The 22,765-nt window shown below is 33.3% G+C and overlaps 1 protein-coding gene across 2 annotated transcripts; it reads left to right on the forward strand.

Moving 5' to 3' along the window:
• Nucleotides 1–2,881: 2,881 nt before the first annotated feature.
• LOC141695033 (uncharacterized) lies at nucleotides 2,882–8,112 on the forward strand. 2 transcript variants are annotated; one of them, XM_074499262.1, is made up of 14 exons: nucleotides 2,882–3,016; nucleotides 3,134–3,164; nucleotides 3,631–3,704; nucleotides 4,454–4,493; nucleotides 4,681–4,730; nucleotides 4,819–4,932; nucleotides 5,026–5,239; nucleotides 5,521–5,819; nucleotides 5,894–6,025; nucleotides 6,125–6,261; nucleotides 6,378–6,475; nucleotides 6,601–6,686; nucleotides 7,354–7,484; nucleotides 7,694–8,112. In XM_074499262.1, the coding sequence occupies exons 1-14, from the start codon at nucleotides 2,981–2,983 to the stop codon at nucleotides 7,758–7,760; spliced, it is 1,509 nt and encodes a 502-aa protein (XP_074355363.1). In that variant the 5' UTR covers nucleotides 2,882–2,980; the 3' UTR covers nucleotides 7,761–8,112. The 2 variants fall into 2 exon arrangements, with proteins under 2 accessions (XP_074355363.1, XP_074355364.1); XM_074499263.1 differs by having other exon boundaries at nucleotides 3,634–3,704.
• Nucleotides 8,113–22,765: the final 14,653 nt, after the last annotated feature.

Consider the following 22,765-nt stretch of genomic DNA (forward strand, 5'->3'; position numbering starts at 1 on the left):
GACAACACACTGTCAAAACCACAGAGCAATCTGTGAGTCAAACTGTGACCCTAGTCACAGGTATTTCTGATGAACCATTCACCTCATAACCTCAAACTGGTATTCACTCTTCCGATGAAATAAGTATGATTAGACCTATATGGATTACCCCTAATCATATGATCACGGATATCTCTTCTCAGCCACCTCTTATTTCGGTAAGTTAAACAACAATTGAGCCTTTCATGTGAGAATGAGAGAAAAAAATGAGAGAAAAATAGAAAATAAGAGAGGCAGGATCCTTCCTGACAAAAGGAGAGGTAGATGAGTGTCTGGATTTAGTAATCCTTGTGAGGAAACTCTGACTCTTAAAAGTCATGAGACTAGTGCAGTCAGAAGTAGTGAGACTACTTATTCAAAAGAACAGAGAGCTTAGGACTTTTGTTATTAACAGACTTCTTCTGCAGATCTGAGTGAAACTCCTATTCTACTTGATGAACTCATCACTGCAGATCTCACTGAAGCTTGAAGCTGCAGATAGTGTTCTAAATGGACAATGACAAAAGCTTAAACAATGTGCATTAGATGGATCTTTCTACCTGGAGATAATGTCAAAAAGGGGAAGAATATATCTAAATGTCAAAACAGTTGATGGATGTTGCCAGATAATAATATTCTTTTCTTGATAGGGGGAGAGTAGAGTAAATCTATTCTTGATAGGGGAGAGAAGAGTAAATCTAAATGTAACTCACAAAAGAAGACAAGATGGGGAGATTGACTTCTGTATTTAGTTAGAGTTTTGACATCATCAATCAGAACTTGTGCATAATTCTATAATGAAGAAGTTGGGGGAGATTGTAATATATAAGTGATGATGTCAAAGATTACTGGAGATAACAATATCATTAGTGTCCCTGATCAAAGTATGAAGTAAAGCCAAATGGACATCTGATCTAAGGAGATTAATGAACTGTTACCTTTGGTAATCAGCTAAGCTTGGGGCCAACCCTAAGTAAGTTGGATTTTTATCATAGACTGTACTTTGTACTTGTAACACTTAAAGTCTGTAAAAATGCAAAGGGGCAGACTGGAGTCTTTTTCTTGAAACAGTATCAAGCCTAAGGATTCTATCTGGAAGAAGATCAAGAAGATCATGCCTCAGAAGAATTTTGAAGAAGTTTGGAATTGAATAAATCTGTTTGGAGAAAAATACTCCAAGGCAAGATCACTATAAGTCACAGGTTTAATGTTATAGAGATGTCATTCGAGAACTCCAGAATGGCTTATCGAGAAGTCAAGGAAGCTACTAGAGAACTCAGAAAGATATCGACAAGCCAAATTGAAGACATGAATATTGGAGATATCGACAAGTCATTTCTTCACTAGAGAACTCAGAGTTATCGACAAGTCTACATTCATTAGATAACTCTGAGTTATCGATAAGTCAAGTTCCACTAGAGAACTCAGAGACATCGATAAGTCAAAATTCACTAGAGAACTCAGAGATATCGACAAGTTAAAATTCACTAGAGGACTGTGAGATTTCGACAAGTTAATTTGACTACAGAACTCTGAGATATCGACAAGTTAAGAAGCCACTAGAAAACTAAGAGTTATCGAGAAGTCAAAGTGAAGATGTGAAGACTAGAGATCTCGACAAGCCTAAAATCTCTTGTAGAGAACTGAAGACCTCTACAAGCCAAACTTAATATAGAGAACTAGAGATCTCGATAAGCCAATATACTTATCGAGATGTCAAGTGTTCTATAGACCTAAACTAGAGATCTCGAGGTACAATCTCAAAGTACAAAGTTGCAGATCTGTTCAATATCCAAGATAAACAATCAACAAATAATCCAACAGCTGGATTGACAAGTCTACAAAAAGCAGCTTGAAGAATGTGCAAGATCAATTGTAAAGATTAACTGACTAAGGAAGATCAAAGTGAACACGGGATGCTAAAGATATGCTAAGTCAGAATTGGAAGATCTACTTTTCTATAAATAGAAATGACAAGTGACAGTTTAGAAAAGCTAATAGCATGTCTTATTACACACTGTGTAAACCAGCAGTTAACTGAGTTATAAAGTTAAAACTGGTCCTTCATCAGTTGTAACAATATAGATCAAATTTCTTGTAACACTCTCAAGGAGAAGCTAAGCTCTTTATCAATAAAGAGCCTAAAAATTTTGTAGCAAAACATTCTTAATTTTAATATAAAATTAAATGAGTTTTGAAGATCTGTGTTCTTTATTTTCTGCAAACTTAAATTCTGCATGAACACATTTCATTACAAAATTTAGTTTACTTTGTTTAACCATAAACATTCAAGAAAAGCACAAAAACAGTACAACACATTCACCCCCTCTGTGTGTTATTCATTTCCTAACATGTAGCGGGAACGATAATGACAATGAGGATGCACAAGTTGATGATATGTGATGATAATGTTAGTGTTGCCGAAAATGGTATAAAATTTGGAGGATGCACGAGGATGAAGGTGAAACATATATAAGATTTGAATATGTTATTATGATTAAATATCTTTATAAATAATAAGAGTATATAATTAGTTCTTAATTCTACTTTGAGCATTTAGACACACCAACACAAGTCAATCTACTAATTAAGGATATGTCATAAGTTTTTAGAAAATTGTGTTATTTTTTCTTTATAAGTTATATTTTTTAAATGATATATAAGATTCCTTAAAAATTCTTACACTAGAGTATATCGTTATGATTACATATAAAATTCAGATAAAAAATTTAAGTTAGTATCCCTTTTTATAAAAGAATTCTTTTACCAAATATCAAACTAATAATGTATAATATTTCAAAAATTATGAATCATCTATTTCAAAAATTAAAATTAAAATGACCTAATTATAGGATTTAAATAGATCCCGGGCTATCGTACTGGTTGAAATTGAAAGTACAAAATGCGGGTTTTTACTTGAAGTGGGCAAGCTGCTAATTTTGATTTTGCTGGTAGAAGGAAGATGCGGAGATGGATGGATCATCACAAATCAATTGCGGTAATATTTGTGTATATTTATGTGTCATTCAGTATCCATTTCTTTATTTCCTTCTCTCAAATTTAAGCTTACTTATTAATGATTTTTTAATTGATTCTACAATTTTGTATTGTGCAGGAGAATTATGAATCTGATGAGAGTGTTTCCGGTAAGGCTTTCGTTTCGTGTCGTTTCGTTTCGATTAGTTTCAATTGAATGAATTGTTTGATGAAAACTAGACTCGTTAGATAAAATAAAATGTTGAATGACATGAGAAGAGCTTAATCCCAATTCCTAGCTAATGTTATATGTATTTTCGTTTGCTTTAGCCTAGCTGATATTTCGGTGATAAGAGATTGAGTGTCAGGCGTTTGTGAGTATTTAAACATCCGTAATTAACCGTTTTGATATGTGCCCGAAATAAGTAAAGTTTGTGGAAGGGCAGTGAGGGATGGAATAAAGAGTATGCATAAATCATAAATGTGTAGATAATTGACCAAGGGGTTTATGTTCCCACCTCCTTTAATTTTACGGGAGTAAATGCAGAATGATGTTTATATAAGTATTCTTTATTTTTACATTATATTCGGGAGTTTTTTATTTTATTTGCTGATGGTAAAGTTTTGTTATACTAGAAGAAGAAGAAGATTGTGAGGACCATGTGCAAGGAGGTTGGAGCATTACTTTGGGTGAAACTACGGAAAAGAAGGTTTGTTGTCCAAACCATCTGACTAAATTGTGAAATGATTAAATCATCTTCATATATGGAGTTCTCGGGAATGTGTAAAATGAAATTCGAAAACCAGTAAGACAGTGATTCTTATACGAGTAACATACGTTTTGTGTACCTGCAGTTTGGCCGAATACCACTTGCATTTCTAAATTTAGAACTTAACATTTGCACTAATGGAGTTTACTTTTTGTTCTATATTTTCTCATATCCCGATTCTTTCAGCTTAGTTCGTGTTGGTTCTATAGTCCAATTCTTATTTGAACGTCTATATTAGTTAGTCGGGCCAAAGTCCAAAGATAATAGTACAAATATAGTTGTTGATGTGTGAATTTGACAAAACAGTCATCATGGAATTGCTAATACAGACCAAATGTGAACTTTAGTATTGCAACTTATGGTTTGTAAAACTCAAATGGTATGTCAGCCAAGATAAGACTCACGTAAACTAATAAATAAGGTCAGCAAAGAAATTAAGTGGGTGATTTTATTTCATCCTCAAATGAATTCTCGTTTTTAATGTTTTGATAAGAAAGTATTCCTAGTTAGAATTAATGTGCACAACTGATGTTTTTGTTTTACTATTCTCATTGCTGAGAATTTGAATTTCACATTGTTTAGCTGCCATACATTTCTTTATTATTAGTTTTTAGGTCAGCATATTTGTTTAGTGACAAAATATATAGGTAGTAACTTGTGTTCTTAAAGTTAATTGTGAACTATTACAGGGGCGAGGACAAGTTCTTTCACAGCTTGAGATACTAAGAGGTTGTTCACAAGACCATTTGTTGGTTTCATTTCTTATATACTTCTAACCCATATAAGCATACATGCATTATATTGTTGGTGCAATTTGTAACTGACCCTTGCAGGTGAGAACCAATAAAATGCTGCTCTGCCTATGTCCACTATTTTAGTGTATATGAAGAGTAAATACAAGTGTTTAATCTTACAGATGCTCGTGGACTTGAACATTTAATCGGGCCAAGTAATACACCTCAGAAGGTTTGTTAGTTTTTGAAGTACCGAAATGTTTTAGAAGCTACACGAATTTCCAGTAACTGTTGTTATTTGACAATAAATGGCTTCACAGAGGGACAAACTATTATGTATACAAGATGGGGTTGATGATAAGCGCCAATTGACCTGCCTCGCAGATAGGGTATCAACTTGCACCTCAGATGAAGAAAACATATCTGATGAGGAGGTATTGCAGTCATGTTTTTTTACTGTGATATCATCCTTTTACTGGAATTTGCATGCTCAATATAACTATCTATATTTTTACTGCTTATACTAGGTACTAAAAGAAAACAATAGGTTCCTGGTTCGATACATCTCCTCAGGATGTGGAAATTTCCAGAAAGTTAATTTTCCAGTTTCTAGAATTGCTAGGAATGATGATGAATGGTCTGCAGTGAATAGAGAAGTTGAGGAACTGGTTCATGTAACCGAGAATGCTAGATGCTCCTCAACTGCGGCCATCTTTTCAAAACTGAGCAAATCCGGAAAAGGTAGTTTGTCTGTTTATGGTTACTTGAACTATATGGTACACTCAAAATCTTATCATATAAAGCAAATGCATGAAGTGACTAACCTATTCCAGATGAACTGTTCTATATATGGAGTGTGTGTGTGTGTGTGTGTTTGAGAGTGAGAGGGGGGGGGGAGGGAGGGACAGGTCTGCCACTAAATTACAATATATGCTGCATCCCAATTCCATATATCAAATTAGTAGTTGCTACAACAGCTTTATGAATTCATTCTCTAATGTGAAGTGTCCAATCTGCTGCAGGTGTTCGGGATAAAGCTAAGCCTAAGTTCTCTTTCCATTTGCAGTCACATAAGAATGTCAGTGGTGATACTTCTATGCCATTGCTTGAAGCATACAAGTCAATTAAACCCGTAACTGCAGAACAATCCATGTCTGACTTGCTAAAAAAGTTTTTCAAGGGAGGGAAAATAGAGCAGTCAAATATTCATTCCGTGCAAGATGATGTGTCAGTTGGAGAGAATTATACCAAAGATTCAATGGCTGTGCTTCTTGATTCCTTCCGGGAAAACAATGCTCTGCATCAAGGGGATACTAAAGTGGTCAGACATCAGTTTAGTAAATTGGCCTGTTTTAACATCCTTTCGTATTGAACCTTCATTTATGTATTGCCCAGATTAGTAGCACAAAAGAAAGGCTGCGGCTTGCGGTCAAAAGAAACATACGCTCATTAGGTGATAGGACCTTAGATGGTGACGAATCCCCTGATATATTGGACACTGATTCATCAACATCAAGTGATAATAAGGTCTCAATTTTTTAAACTGGTTAATCAAGAATGCTTGTACTCTACAATTATTAACCAGAGTTTAATGACATTTATGCCCTGTCATTTTTTCTTACATAGGTCTTTAACCAAAATCCAGAGCATATTATACCTGAATCTAAGAGGAAAAAATCCATGGCTGATCAATTTCAAGAGGCTATAGGTGTGGCTTCCGCTAGAGATGAGGAAAATTCCTTTGTGTTGCCTACACATTTGGGGTGAGTGGAATATTGGGAAAGTCCAGCCATGTACGGAGTATGGACAGGACAAGATTAACTGCTACTTATAAGAGATAATTATATACTGAGGCTTCTATACATGTTGGAATATACAGCACTGGATTGTTCGGGAAGTTGCAGCATGTAATACAAAACGAGAAGGAAAGAGATATAAAGTTTATGAAGCAGTTGCAGTCTCAAGCTTGCTTAGAAGGTTAACCCATGGCATTGTTTGTTGTTTTATCATTTGTAGTTAAGTCATTTTTTTAAGGCTGCAACTGCAAGTTTGCGCCTATCAGTTACCTTTAGTTCTAATTGTATTCGTTACATATCATGAAGGAAGCTACTTTGACGTTAAAATCTCGTCAAGATGGCTAGAGGGAAAGCTGACTGTTTGCTCTTGCACTTTCATCCGACACAAAGAGGTATGACTGTGTTGTATAAAATTAAAGAGTTACTTTTGTACATATCATGAGGTACGCCCACGAATATCTTAGAAATGGGTGGTTTTAATATAAATATATATGTATCAGTTGAAAAAACTGGAATAAAGTATATAATTCTACATAATTCCGGTTTAAGGAGTAAGCTATTTATGGTATCCTTTGTACTAATTTTTTGCTAGTCCCTGACACTTGAGCTAGTCTATGTAAAGTGTTTGACAAATTAAGTATTTTATATGTGTATGCACTATAATCAATAGCATTAGGGATGATTTTTATGTGATTTCAGTAATTAATTCATTGCATATTCATCAGAATGAATGCACCTTTATACAGCACATGGTAATAGTCTTTCGGGATTCTCAATTTCCACTTTCAATTATTAATTATATGATGTTGCTGGCATGATGCAGCAATAAAATAAGTCATGTTTTAGATAAGCATCCATCTCATCTATAGGTGTTTGGCTAAATCTTGCTAGTGTGACATTTTTTATGACACCAAATTTCTAGCTATGATATACTAATCCTGCTAAGGAAGCACCGTTCAATTATAGATTTTGACCTGTGGTTATCTACTTAGACCAACATCATTTGCACCTCCTAGTTCCTACTGAATAAAGATGTGATATTCGGTGATTATACTGCAGGATTCTCAATTAGTTGATAACTGCCAAATAGAACTGAAAACTGGAAGGGCATATACAATAATGTTTAGCTCAAGATCCTGTGGCGACGTTGAGCTTGAAGTAGGGAATTTGATACGTATCTACCCCCCTTGGTATGTCCCATACACATTTTATACGGTTTCTGAGCTGACCAGAAGTCTTCAAAAGTCTCCTTTATTTAAACATTCAAACTAATCGTGCATGTGGTAATCAATGTTCGGTCAAAATTACAGGCGGTAGCCGCAGTATGCTACAAATCTATAGTAGGTAATTGTGTTAAATGTTCAGTGATTAACTTTCTGTTTATCAATCTGTACTACAGGAAAAATGTCAGTGTGGTGGAGAAAAATGAGATTGTCATCCTTTCAACATATTTTTCACAAATTTAACTTGATCAATGAATTTTAAAGAAGATACAAGGTAGTATAAATCATAGTAATGCAAGCTGTCCTGTTGTAGCAAGTTGAGGCGTTGAGCCTTTTTAAAGTTTTTGTTTTTAATGACCATGGCAAAAGAGGACCAAGGATGGAATTGGAAGAAAAAAACAGACTTCAGACCAGTTATATTGTAAATTTATAATGCTGATCACACTTTTACTGAGTTTTACAGTATTGGATATATTCAATTTCTATTCACTGTATGAGGTTATGAGCCACAGATGGCCTTCGTTGATTTCAGGAACTTAGATTTTATAGAAATTTAGTGTTTGATAGACTGCTAAATAACTTTATTTTTCCTTCATGCCAAGTCATGTAACTTATTTTTGATAGGCAAAGTCATGTATATTACTCCGGCCAGCCAGCTGATTTCTTTATCTTCTTTTTCCTCGTGTTTGATAAACATTTTAAATCTATTATAAAAATATAGTTTTATAATTTTTTTATGTATAAAAATTTAAATATTATATTTTAATTCAAAAGAAAAAATATTTAAAAATATTTAGAAAACATAATTTACGGAAGATTTAAAATATATGTCCATCTCCTCATGTAAAGAACCATGGAGGGAGTACATTCTAAATTTGTTTTTGGCAAATTGGATCATTTATTAGTTGACAATTGAATATGAATTTGAATGAAAAAGAATTAAGATATCTTTGTCTGTATTAGTATGTCTCGACATAATTACAAAATTTGATGTAGATTAATTATTTTATTGTTATTGACTTGGAAGATTAAAGGATATTACTTTTGTATGTTTAAAGAGGAGTATAATTTATATCTATTATTGATTATTGTTATTATTTAAATATTATTACTTACCGAATATAGTGTAATATTCTATTTTGAAAAAGAGACCGTGTAAACCCAATTCATCAAATTAATTTAAATTATATTCAATATTCTATTTTGAAAAAGAGACCGTGTAAACCCAATTCATCAAATTAATTTAAATGATAACTGCATCTTTGTTCTTGTTCACAAACTAATAAATTTTAAGAATTAAAAACAATTTTAAAAACCATTTCAACAATATGCCGGATAAAATATATATCAATCCATAATAATATTTTCAAAATCTGTAACTAATATATTTCAATTTTCTCCTATTTCTCAACATCTTACACTTATCATAATCTGGTAGATTGATACATATATTTGTAAAAAAATAATTTCAAAAGTAAACTATAGAAGAATTTAAATATAGAAATTATGTGGTTCATTATTACTGTAATATTCGTAAATTTTAAAAATAATAATAATAATAATAATAATAATAATAATAATAATTCAATTAAAACTATAATGATTTGATGTATTTACTAACTAGAAAAGAAAAAAAGAATAATAATAAACTCCTAATTCAATCATTATAATTCTAATAATAGTAGGATGCTAAAACTCTATGTATAAATTTTCTAAACACAAGTTTCATAATAGGCTAACCCTAATAGCCAGAGGAAGACTACAAGCATCTACGATCGCAAGTATAATCCTAGATTCGGTGAAGGGTGAAGCGTTTTTTTAACAACCATATATATAATTAAGGTATTCTCTTTTACTATAAATTTATAATCATGGTTATATATTTTGAATGGAAATCAATGACTCGGGAGAATATATTAATAAATTATAATTCGATGAAACATGAAATCAAGTTTATATTAACATTTATTTGTATACATGCATGACTAATTAATATAATTTAGTGTAATGTTTATAATCACATTAATCTTAAGTCTAAGAGTTTATAATATAGTTATGGTGTCAGAGGCATATTACGGCTAATTTTGATACTAGTAAAAATGGTTAATTGCTAATTTGAAGTACTTAATAATGTAAATATATAATAGGGCCTACATGACTAGTGCCTTTGCAACAAAGGTAAAAGAATGATGAATGTTGTTACATTATAATATTGTAAAAAATAGATTTCTAGCTAATTTTATCAATTATGAGCTAAGGTACATTACTCATTGCTTTAGTTTATGATATCGAGAGTTTTTAATTAAATATTAAAATAGTATATATTTGTGGGTCTGAATCTTCTTTAGGCGTAAGAGTAATAATTTAATTTTATATAAAAGATTATGTAAGTTAGTAGCTTTAGGTTGTAAATATATATATTAATGAAATTATTTTTTAATCATAAATTATAATTTTATAAATAGGTTGGAGCCGACAATGTAGATGGTCGTTTGCGAGTTTTATTAGTGTTTAGTGTTAATATTTTCATAGTACGGATTCTTTCCCCTTTTTATTTAGCGTTACTTCTCTTATAAATTATATATCTCTGATTTGTTCAATCCCATATTTCATTCGTTCCGTTATAGTTTGATCGTTTTGACTTCCGAAAATTGTTTTAAAAATTGATTTAGAAAGTTTTAAATATCGGTTTATGCGGTTTTCAAAAATTATTTATGACACCCTCTGTTTTAGAAATATGAATTACTTGTGACAGGTGATTTTAAAATTTTGCAAGAATATTTTTATTTGAACTATTAGAGATATAGGGTATACCGAGTTAATCAGCTGTAGGGGTACTACAGTCATGTCATTGCGGCACCAGTGATATGACACTTCCGTGACAGTGTGATTGGTCACGGCGTATCCTTCTTTTAGCTCTTGGGAGGAGCTTTTGGCCATTTGATATTTGTTCAGGATACGTGGGTGCACCCAGAGTTTGATTTGTGATCTGATTTACGGTAACGTTGTATATGACGTACACGTTATTCGTTTTATTGCACACATTAGGTACCCTATGATGTGTGTATTTGTTGTTGGAAAATATGGGTATAAGTCCCATATTGGTAAGTCATATTTTTGAGCATTATGACTAAAAGATGTGTGAGATATGATGATATTCTCTTAATAATGGAAATTATTATTTTCCATTAGAATTTGGCTCAAATATTATGGCATAAATTAATTTGATTTTATTTCAGATTAATTGATATGGTGTATGTCTTGATATATTTAATCTGATTCTGTTTCAGATTATTTATGGAATAGAGTAGCTTGCAAGTATTACACTGATTCCATAATTAATGATATTTAATTATGGAAAAGAGTAGCGCACAAGTCTATCTACACTTATATAAACACCTCTAAGGCGTTAGGGTTAGACACACCAAAAACGTATTCGTCTCTAAACACAAATCTCTCTCTCTCGGTGATAGTTTCGTGCCCGTTCAAGCTCGCTGAAGGTGCTCGTTATCCGTAACGCCGCCGCTACCTCGTTTTATCCTGGGAGGCTATCGACTCGCACATACGGTGAGAGGCGAAATAGCTTTAAGGAGACAGTTTCAACTGGACTCGAGGATCTCTCTTCTGTTTATATCTTTTCTTCCTCCGTTTGATTTCGTTTACTCACGCACACACTTGTTTGATTATTTGTATTAATCGCAGATTGTTTTCACAATCTTAAAGCTATTTATTTTATATACATCTGTGACTGATACATCTGTATCTGCTTGTTTTGTTGAGTAACAGATCGATGGAGAACCAAACTGTGAACAATTCGATGAACATGACGGCTGATCCCAACGCACAGATCACTGGATCTGATGGGGTTCACCAGCAGCCGATTAACCCTAACGCACGGATCGTACGATCTGATGGGGGTCAAACGCCTGTTGGACATGTGCCTTCGGGACATGTGCCTTCGGGACACACTGTCATTGGACAGTTTAGTGTTCCTCTTGGACAGATATCGGCAGGATTCACTCCTCCGATCATACCTGCGGTGCCTACTGGTGTGCATACACCTGTAGTACAGACGCACGTACCATCTGTTCCACCCGTGGTGCCTGCTGCACCTGTTATGCCAACTGTGCCTGCTGCACATGCTGAAAAACCTGAGAAGTTCAACGGAACGAACTTTAAACGTTGGCAACAAAAGATGCACTTTTATCTGACCACGTTGCATATGGATCGCTTCCTTAAGGAAGAACCACCGTTGCTCACTGCTGAGAGTAACATGCAGACTGTGTATGCTGCTGATGCTTGGAAGCACTCCGACTACATCTGTCGGAACTATGTGTTAAATTGTTTGTCTGACTCGTTGTATAACGTATATAGCGCGAAGCCAACAGCTAAGGTCTTATGGGAGTCACTTGACCATAAGTATAAAACCGAGGACGCTGGGGCAAAGAAGTGGATTGTTGGCCGCTTTCTTGATTATAAGATGGCAGACTCTAAGACTGTGGTCAGTCAGGTGCAGGAACTACAGGTGATCATTCATGACATTCATGCTGAGGGAATGGTCATAAGTGGGTCTTTCCAAGTTGCTGTTGTTATTGAAAAGCTTCCACCTGGATGGAAAGATTTCAAGAACTACCTTAAGCACAAGCGAAAGGAGATGTCTATGGAGGATCTTATTGTTAGACTTCGTATTGAAGAAGACAACAGGGGGTCCGAGAAGAAAGTTAACATTGTCACTGAGAAGGCAAACATGGTGGAGCATGCTCAAAGCTCCAAGCCCAAGAAGGCTAATTCTGGTAAAGGGGCAAAGCTGGCACCCAAGGGAGGGATTTCGAAGTCGAAATTTCAAGGGAAGTGCTACAACTGTGATAAAGTTGGTCATAGGTCTTCTGACTGCAAGAAGCCCAAGAAGCCCAACAAGAAGAAAGAAGCAAACATGGTAGAGAATATCTCCAAGGAGATGGGTGACATAGACCTCTGTGCTACGGTCTCTGAAGTGAACTTGGTCGGTTCTAATCCACGTGAATGGTGGATTGATACTGGTGCTACTAGGCATGTTTGCTCAGACAAGGCGGTTTTCTCTAGCCTCAAAGCTTCCGATGCTGGTGAGAAACTCTACATGGGGAATTCAGCAACTTCTACCATTGAGGGTGAAGGCACGGTGATCCTGAAGATGACCTCTGGGAAGAATCTGACTTTGAAGAATGTACTTTATGTGCCTGATATTCGCAAGAACCTTGTGTCTGGTTATCTGTTGAATAAGCATGGCTTTCGCATTGTAATAGAGTCAGATAAAGTTATTTTCTCTAAGAGTGGTATGTTTGTAGGCAAGGGTTATTTAACTGATGGGCTTTTTAAGCTCAATGTAATGTCCGTTAAGGACGATAATGAAATGAAGAATTCTTCTTCTTACTTGCTTGAGTCTCCTAATTTATGGCATGCTAGATTAGGACATGTAAATTATGACACTTTACGACGTTTAAGTGCAAAAGAATACATACCTAAACTTACTATCGATCCAAAACATAAGTGTGAGACTTGTGTTGAGGCAAAATTAACGAGATCATCATTTAAACGTGTGGAAAGGAAAACCAAAGTGCTAGACCTAATATATAGCGACATATGTGATTTAAAATTCGCTCCAACAAGAGGAGGAAACAAGTATTTTATTACATTCATTGATGATTGTACAAAATACTGCTATGTATATTTGTTGAAAAGCAAAGACGAAGCTATAGATAAATTTAAAATCTATAAGGAAGAAGTTGAGACACAACAAACTGAGAAAATCAAAACGATACGAAGTGATCGTGGAGGTGAATATGTTGAACCGTTTGGGGAATTCTGTTCACAATATGGTATAATCCATGAGGTCACTGCACCATACTCCCCTCAGTCAAATGGTGTGGCTGAAAGGAAGAATCGCACTCTGAAAGAGATGATGAATGCGATGTTGTTAAGCTCTGGGCTCCCACAATCGATGTGGGGAGAAGCCATCTTAAGTGCAAATAATATTTTAAATATTACGATGCGCAAGAATAAGGATGTAAGTCCTTATGAAATGTGGAAGAAAAAGAAACCAAGTTATCAACACCTGAAAGTGTGGGGGTGCCTTGCAAAGGTACTGATCCCTACACCGAAGAAGGTGAAGATAGGTCCTAAGACTGTGGATTGTGTCTTCATCGGATATCCTCCACACAGCACTGCATATCGGTTTCTTGTTCATGAATCCAAGATTCCTGATATTCAAAAGAATACCATTATGGAATCAAGGAATGCCTTATTTTTTGAGACGATGTTTCCCTGTAATCCAGGAAACCAACAACCTACGACGTCTAAACGATCTCATGAGTCTGTAGATGACGATAATGAGAGTGACGAAAGTGAAGACGAAAATGTGGGGGTAGTGAGAAGGAGCAAAAGACAACGAACGGAGAAATCCTATGGGTCTGATTTTATGACCTATTTGCTCGAAGAAGGTGACCCAAAAACTTATAAGGAGGCGGTTACCTCACCTGATGGGCCTATGTGGAAAGAGGCCATCAAGAATGAAGTTGATTCAATTATGCAAAATCATACTTGGGAATTAGTGGACTTGCCAACTGGTTGCAAACCATTAGGTAGCAAGTGGGTTTTCAAGAAGAAGTTGAAAACTGATGGCACTATTGATAAGTATAAGGCCAGACTTGTAATTAAAGGATACAAGCAACAAAAAGGCCTTGATTACTTTGATACATATTCTCCTGTAACGAGAATAACGTCCATAAGGATGATGTTTGCTATTGCTGCAATGCGTAATCTAACTGTACATCAAATGGATGTGAAAACAGCTTTCCTAAATGGAGACATAGATGAAGAAATCTATATGGAACAACCTGAAGGGTTTGTTGTCCCAGGACAAGAAAGGAAAGTGTGTAGATTGGTGAAATCATTGTATGGTTTGAAACAAGCGCCTATGAAATGGCATGAAAAAATTGATGAGGTCGTGCTGGCCAATGGTTTCAAAATCAATGAATGTGATAGCTGTGTCTATTACAAGGATAACGAGAACAGCTATGTCAAGGAGAATGACAATGGCTATGTCATGATGACACTATATGTAGATGATCTACTTATTGCTGGAAGCAATGATAAAGTTATCAAATCTACAAAGGACATGTTGAAATCAAGGTTCGACATGAAAGATATGGGACTAGCAAATGTAATTCTGGGAATTCAAATTTCTAGAACATCAGAGGGTCTCGCATTAAGTCAACCACATTATGTTGACAAGATCCTTGAGAAGTTTCTTAAGGATGACTTTGAGAAAGCTAGGACACCTGTGGATATGACTTTGCACCTATCCAAGAACAAAGGTGTAGCTGTTTCCCAATTGGAATACTCGAGGATAATTGGTAGTCTGATGTACCTCATGAGTTGTACAAGACCAGACATTGCATACTCAATTAGCAAGTTGAGTAGGTTTACGAGTAATCCGGGAGCTGATCACTGGAAAGCGATTATAAGGGTACTAAGGTACTTGAGGGGAACTCGAGACTATGGACTGCACTATGGCAGATACCCAGCAGTATTAGAAGGATATACTGACGCAAATTGGATATCTAGCAAGAAAGTACTTAAGTCTACGAGTGGCTATGTGTTTACATTAGTTGGAGCGGCAATATCATGGAAATCCTCAAAACAAACGGTGATAACTCATTCCACGATGGAAGCTGAGTTTGTGGCACTAGATAAATGCGCCGAAGAGGCTGAATATCTACGTCAGTTTCTGGAGGATATTCCAAGATGGCCAAAGCCTGTAACTGCAATAGGGATTCACTGTGATAGTCAATCCGCTATTGGCAGAGCACAGAGCACGATGTATAATGGAAAGTCTCGTCATATACGACGACGACACAGTTCCATTAGACAATTGATCTCAACCGGAATTATCACTATTGACTATATACCGTCAAAGGATAATATCGCGGATCCACTAACCAAAGGGTTATCAAGAGAAGTGGTTGAGAAATTATCGATAGGGATGGGCCTTAAGCCTATTGCTTAACGGCATCATGGTGGACACCCAACCATTGCTGACTGGAGATCCCAAGAACTTGGTTCAATGGGACAACTAAATCATGATGACCAAATCACTGTGGGGGTAACCCCTGGCCTGTTCCTATGATGAGGAAACAGTGAGACCCGTAAGGTACGAGGTTAAGCTTTGAGCCTTTAATGATCTTTGATGAATACATGGAGCTCAGGAGTGAACGCATGGAATTCAGTTGAGTAAACACGGGTTACTCTATAAGATAAAGATCACCTATGTGGGAGAGAAGTGGGGCCGCTTCAAAGGAGAATTGCGAGGCACAATTCTTTAGAAACTTCTGCAGAACCAGGACGATGTTCCATGGCCAAAATGGACATACTCATGAGAGCTGAACGAGTCAGAAACGATATAGTGATAAGTATATCATCGTTTACATAAACGGTCGAACAGTTCAAGGACAAGCACGTCTACTGTCTACCAGTAAAGTCGGTATGCTTACTCGAGCGAAGGTTCAAGGAGCATTCTCTACCTATCGTATGCTATATCTGATCGAAGAAACTATCACCAAGTCAAACTCCGTGTCTGTCTGTCTGTCTGCCTGGTGTGTGCTACTAAGATCACCAATCTCACCCATGTGGGGGATTGTTGGAAAATATGGGTATAAGTCCCATATTGGTAAGTCATATTTTTGAGCATTATGACTAAAAGATGTGTGAGATATGATGATATTCTCTTAATAATGGAAATTATTATTTTCCATTAGAATTTGGCTCAAATATTATGGCATAAATTAATTTGATTTTGTTTCAGATTAATTGATATGGTGTATGTCTTGATATATTTAATCTGATTCTGTTTCAGATTATTTATGGAATAGAGTAGCTTGCAAATATTACACCGATTCCATAATTAATGATATTTAATTATGGAAAAGAGTAGCGCACAAGTCTATCTACACCTATATAAACACCTCTAAGGCGTTAGGGTTAGACACACCAAAAACATATTCGCCTCTAAACACAAATCTCTCTCTCTCTCTCGGTGATAGTTTCGTGCCCGTTCAAGCTCGCTGAAGGTGCTCGTTATCCGTAACGCCGCCGCTACCTCGTTTTATCCTGGGAGGCTATCGACTCGCACATACGGTGAGAGGCGAAATAGCTTTAAGGAGACAGTTTCAACTGGACTCGAGGATCTCTCTTCTGTTTATATCTTTTCTTCCTCCGTTTGATTTCGTTTACTCACGCACACACTTGTTTGATTATTTGTATTAATCGCAGATTGTTTTCACATTTGTATATGTTATGATCTCGGTATTAAATATTCTAAACCCTCGTTGTTTCAGCCTTACTTGTTTTTAATTAATATTTTATCGTAAACTGCAAATTATTTATTTCTAATTTTTTTTATAAACTGTATTCCAAATTCGTACTGGCCGTTTGGCTCATGCCGTATTCTTTTTCTGGCAGGTGTTTAGAGGGATCTTGGACTGTGTGATGGAGAGCTATCGTTTATTTCATTTTAATAAAATTTTAAACTTCTATCATTATTTAAAATTAAGTATTTCTTTAGAGATTATTTTAGTACTATGTATGTAGGTTTATGGATTATAGTAATATCTCCTTTAATTTTAAGAATGGGGTGTTACATAGATGGTATCAGGGTCAGGTTCTTTCTTGTAGAAAACCTATTTAGGTTAACCTGTGAGTTTGGGTAGAACTTAGGATGGGTATTCTATTTTATGATTTTATTCGGTCAATTTTATTTGATATATATTATTTTATAGTGATACTTGTAAACTACTTCAACTTATCTCTTTGTTCTCAACTCCAATTGTATTTGTATTTTGATATTGTGGATCCATTTTATATGTGAACTTTGGTGTTAGTTGAGCGTATTTTGACACTTTTAATTATTTGTTTTTCTAATCCAAATCTTAGAGTTCTTACTAATTTTTTTTTCGTGATTAAAAATTTGCATGCTTTGTGTTTCCCTTAACAAAAATATTATTGTATTTATTTTTACAATATTAAGAGTGTCCAAATAAAATACGGTATAGTGAACATAAGGTAATTTTATTTTGATAGTGATGTATAACCTTAAGTTTAGCACATGTATAGATTGGTTAGTTTAATGTTTGACAAAGGTTTATATTTATATTATGAAAGAGTTAAATGACAAGAAAAATGACTAATTTTTGAACAAGGAAAAACAAAGTGGTTATCTTTGATTATTAACTAAGAGGGCTGTTACAAATTACTTGATTTTACAAGCATGAATATTTGTGATTTTGAATTGTGTTGAATAATAAAATTTTGCTTAGTAATACGAGGAATTATGTAGTAACAATTATTTAGTTATCTATGAGGTATATTAGTTTTCTAAATTATTATTAGGTTTTCTATTACAAGTGAAATTAGATTTATAGAAATTCTGTATAGGTCAACATGTAAGAATAATTATTGTTAGAATAATTATAGAAGAACGTGTTACATTATATCATCCGTAAGAGATTGTTCAAATTTATTTTGATAATAAAAAGGTTGTCTTATAAATTTTATGCAATTCTAGTATACTGATAATAATAATAATACTGCCTATGACATTTGAAGATGTTCAGTTGCTTTGTTGATTTCTTTGAAGGACTGTATAGGTTTCATTAATCAAGTTAATTAAGTTAATTAATTGTAAGATGATTGGTAACTAATTTTAAGAACATTATAGTTCTTTTTAAATTTTGTAATATAAAATTGTTATAATATTTTGGTTTGGTAATTGTATGCGTAATGTAAGGATACTTTATGAATAATTTAATGACTGTTTTTCTTCATGTGTTTTAATATTACTAGTGTTGGTGCAATACAATAATTTATACAATTCTTAAACTTTTGGAAGTGTATTTCTAAAAGAAAAATAATCAAATACTTATTTTGTATTCCAAGTTATACTTTTATGATCTACTTATATGAGTTTTATCATTTTCTTAAACTTAATATGTTAACTTATACATGGTTGGCTTTATAATGTGTTTGTTTATATTTAGTATTTATTTGTCCTAACTTAAAAAAAAAGATATTGATGGCTGTGCTATTTAGCATGCAACTTGTTCTACAATTTAAGTCATAATATAACATATATGTATATTTATTTTGAGCTGTTAGGAAGAAAGGGCATGTAAATTTATACTTATATTATATTAATAGCTTCAAGTGTTAATATGCGAACTAATTTCCTATATCATTATCAAAATTAGAGGTTTTAGTAAAATTTAACATAGATTATAATATTATTAGTTATTAATAGAGTACATGAATTTTATACCTTTGTGACTGTAATATTATTTATTGGTGCATACAAATTTGGTAGACTAAAAATATGTCGGTGTATTATTTTTTTTTCCTAGTGACGTGGTCACGCATAAACAATATTTAAATGTGACTAATGGTATCAGCATTCATTTGATTTTCTATAATAATTATATAATAGTAGAGATTTGACATGAGTACACATTTTTTTTATAAAATCCCCTTCATACTTAAATTTGTCAGAAGAAAAATTATTTCAGAATTTTCTATATGTCAATAATATATACGTATGGTACCTTCTTTATTTCATGGGCAAAAACCCAAAGTTCGAAATCATTACATACTTTAATATAATTTATTTATATATGTTACGCCCGTGTGTTAATCTATGAGCATGCACTAGGTACATGTCAGTCAAGTCAACTTAGTTTGAGTTTTGATATACAAGCTCATCGGTTTGCTATGTATAATCTTTTTAATAGTGGTGTTTTTTTTCAATTAATTACATGTTGAAAAAAAAAGGTGATATTTTTTATTTCACCAAATCAAAGTTATTCTACTGGTTGGGTATGCTAATTTAGTAGGTCCAAGCTATTTTGGTCATATTATTTTGTAAATAGTTTTTTTCCGCATTATTTGATGTATTTGTTACGATCGTCTTACAATTATTATTACATATTCCATAAATTTTATAATTAATATGTTTTTTTTCATGACATGATATTTAAGTTTGTTTTTAGTTATTGATGTATACACGTGTGCATTTAATACTAGCGCATAATTATAAAGTAGGCTTTTAGATTTTTCTAAGCACCGTTAGCCCGCAAGCCTGATTATAAATATTTTGAAGTTCACCTAATAATCATGTCATGAATTTCTTTATTCTTTCGTCGTATCTCTATTTTCACATAAAATATTAGTTAAAATTATTGTCATTTTATTTAATAAGAAATTGTGACTATATTGTTTTCGACGTATACCTATCACATCCACGACTTAACTAGAGTTAATTCAAAATTTGAAGACTTTATTTACATTTTACATGGAGAAATTTGTAATTTTTGAATCGGTCGACATGATTATGTAGATTAATATAGAAATACTGTTAACTTTGAAACCAATAGTGATGCATTCTATCATATACTTTTGAGGGTATTAAATATTATTTTGGTCTGTGAGGCTAACAAAATATCCTTATTATTACATTAATATTATTTTAAAAAAAAACATTTCGTGTCATGTCTTCTTTATCATATCTTTCCTTGCCTTACAGACAAGTTTTTCGAACTTTTCTATTTTTCTTTTATGTGAGATTTATTATATATAAAATGATTTTTTTCCTTCTTTAAAATTTGAACACTGTTGGGGTTAAGATACGTTAGTAATTTGACATTATTATGCTAATTAGTAGGTGTCATTGTCATCAAGATAATATTATTTGAATAATATGTTTGCCACATATATTTCGAGAGTTAATGAGTATCATATGTTGCAGTTAGTTTGAAAGTGATGGTATAAGATTAGATATGATTTTTCAAGAAATGACTTTTATTTACTTATTTATTTTAAGGATATGAGAAACCTAAGATATTTTGTTAAAATCTCGTTGTTGAAGGTATGAGGATTGCCCAACAATTTCGTAAATAGAATAACAATGTTGAGAATTTCCAAACCGCAACCGCACCGCGTACCCTCGAAAACCGCATAAACCGCACCACAAAAATGCGGTGCGGTGTGGTGCGGTTCACTGCGGTTTATACTTTACAAGTTCAAAAAAAATAAATTAATATAAAAGTTAAATTTAATCAAATTTCCGAAAATAGTTTTAGTCAATCAGAATGCAACATCTTAGTTCACTAGTATAAATACTTGGATTTTGGTTTTCATAGTGAAGAAATACAAACAAGAGATTTTTAGTCTTTTTTTTTATTTGTCAGAAGATCGTGTGATCCATTTGAATTCCTTAATGAACTTGACATATAATTCTAACTCAATAAGGATGCTATGGCCATCTGGTGAAATTCAGTTTAACTAAGAATATAAAATGGTTCTTTATGTTACCCGATAGGAATATAAGTGTGTATATATATATTTATATTTATTTATTTATAATATATTAAATATTGCGGTGCGGTTTGAACCGCATTTCAGAAATTTAAAACCACAACCCGCACCACACCGCGCGGTTTATTAAAAATTCAAACCGCAACCGCACCGCGAAAATTAAAAACCGCATTTTGCGGTGTGGTTTGGTGCGGTGCGGGCGGTTTTTGCGGTTTATGCGGTTTTCTGCTCAGCCCTAGGTGAAGCGTTTTTTTAACAATCATATATACAATAAAGGTATTCTCTTTTACTATAAATTTATAATCATAGTTATATATTTTGAATGTAAATCAATGACTCAGGAGAGTATATTAATAAATTGTAATTCGATGAAATATGAAATCAAGTTTATATTAACATTTATTCGTATACATGCATGACTAATTAATATAATTTAGTGTAATGTTTATAATCACATGAATCTTAAGTCTAAGAGTTTATAATATAGTTATGGTGTCAGAGGCATATTACGGCTAATTTTGATACTAGTAAAAATGATTAATTGCTAATTTGAAGTACTTTATAATGTAAATATATAACAGGGCCTACATGATTAGTGTCTTTGCAACAAAGGTAAAAGAAAGATGGATGTTGTTACATTATAATATTGTAAAAAATAGATTCTATCTAATTTTATCAATTATGAGCTATGGTACATGACTCATTATTTTAGTTTATGATATCGAGAGTTTTTAATTAAATATTAAATAGTATATATTTGTGGGTCTGAATTTTTTTTAGGCGTAAGAGTAATAATTTAATTTTATATAAAAGATTATGTAAGTTAGTAGCTTTAGGTTATAAATATATATATTAATGAAGTTATTTTTTAATCATAAATTATAATTTTATAAATAGGTTGGGGCCGACAATGTAGATGGTCGTTTGTGAGTTTTACTAGTGTTTGGTGTTAATATTTTCAAGGTATGTATTATTTCTCCTTTTTATTTAGCGTTACTTCTCTTATAATTTAAATATCTCTGATTTGTTCAATTCCATATTTCATTCGTTTCGTTATAGTTTGATCGTTTTGACTTCCGAAAATTGTTTTAAAAATTGATTTGAAAAGTTTTAAATATCGGTTTATGCGGTTTTCAAAAATTATTTATGACACACTCTGTTTTGGAAATATGAATTACTTGTGACAGGTGATTTTAAAATTTTGCAAGAATATTTTTATTTGAACTCTTAGAGATATTGGGTATACCGAGTTAACTAGCTGTAAGGGTACTACAGTCATGTCATTGCGGCACCAGTGATATGACACTTCCGTGACAGTGCGATTGGTCACGGCGTATCCTTCTGTTAGCTCTTGGGAGGAGCTTTTGGCCATTTGATATTTGTTCAGGATACGTGGGTGCACCAAGAGTTTGATTTGTGATCTGATTTACGGTAACGTTGTATATGCCGTACACGTTATTCGTTTTGTTGCACACATTAAGTACCTTATGATGTGTGTATTTGTATCTGTTCTGATCTCGGTATTAAATATTCTAAACCATCGTTGTTTCAGCCTTACTTGTTTTTAATTATTATTAAATCGTAAACTGCAAATTATTTATTTCTGATTTTTTTTTATAAACTGTATTCCAAATCCGTACTGGACGTTTGACTCATGCCGTATTCTTTTTCTGGCAGGTGTTTAGGGGGATCTGGGACTGTGTTATGGAGAGTTACCCTTTATTTCATTTATTAAAATTTTAAACTTCTATCATTATTTAGAATTAAGTATTCCTTTAGAGATTGTTTTAGTGCTATATACGTAGGTTTATGGATTATAGTAATATCTCCTTTTAATTTTAAGAAGGGGTTTT

This window comes from Apium graveolens, chromosome 11 (genome assembly GCF_009905375.1).
Source record: "Apium graveolens cultivar Ventura chromosome 11, ASM990537v1, whole genome shotgun sequence".
NCBI lineage: Eukaryota > Viridiplantae > Streptophyta > Magnoliopsida > Apiales > Apiaceae > Apium > Apium graveolens.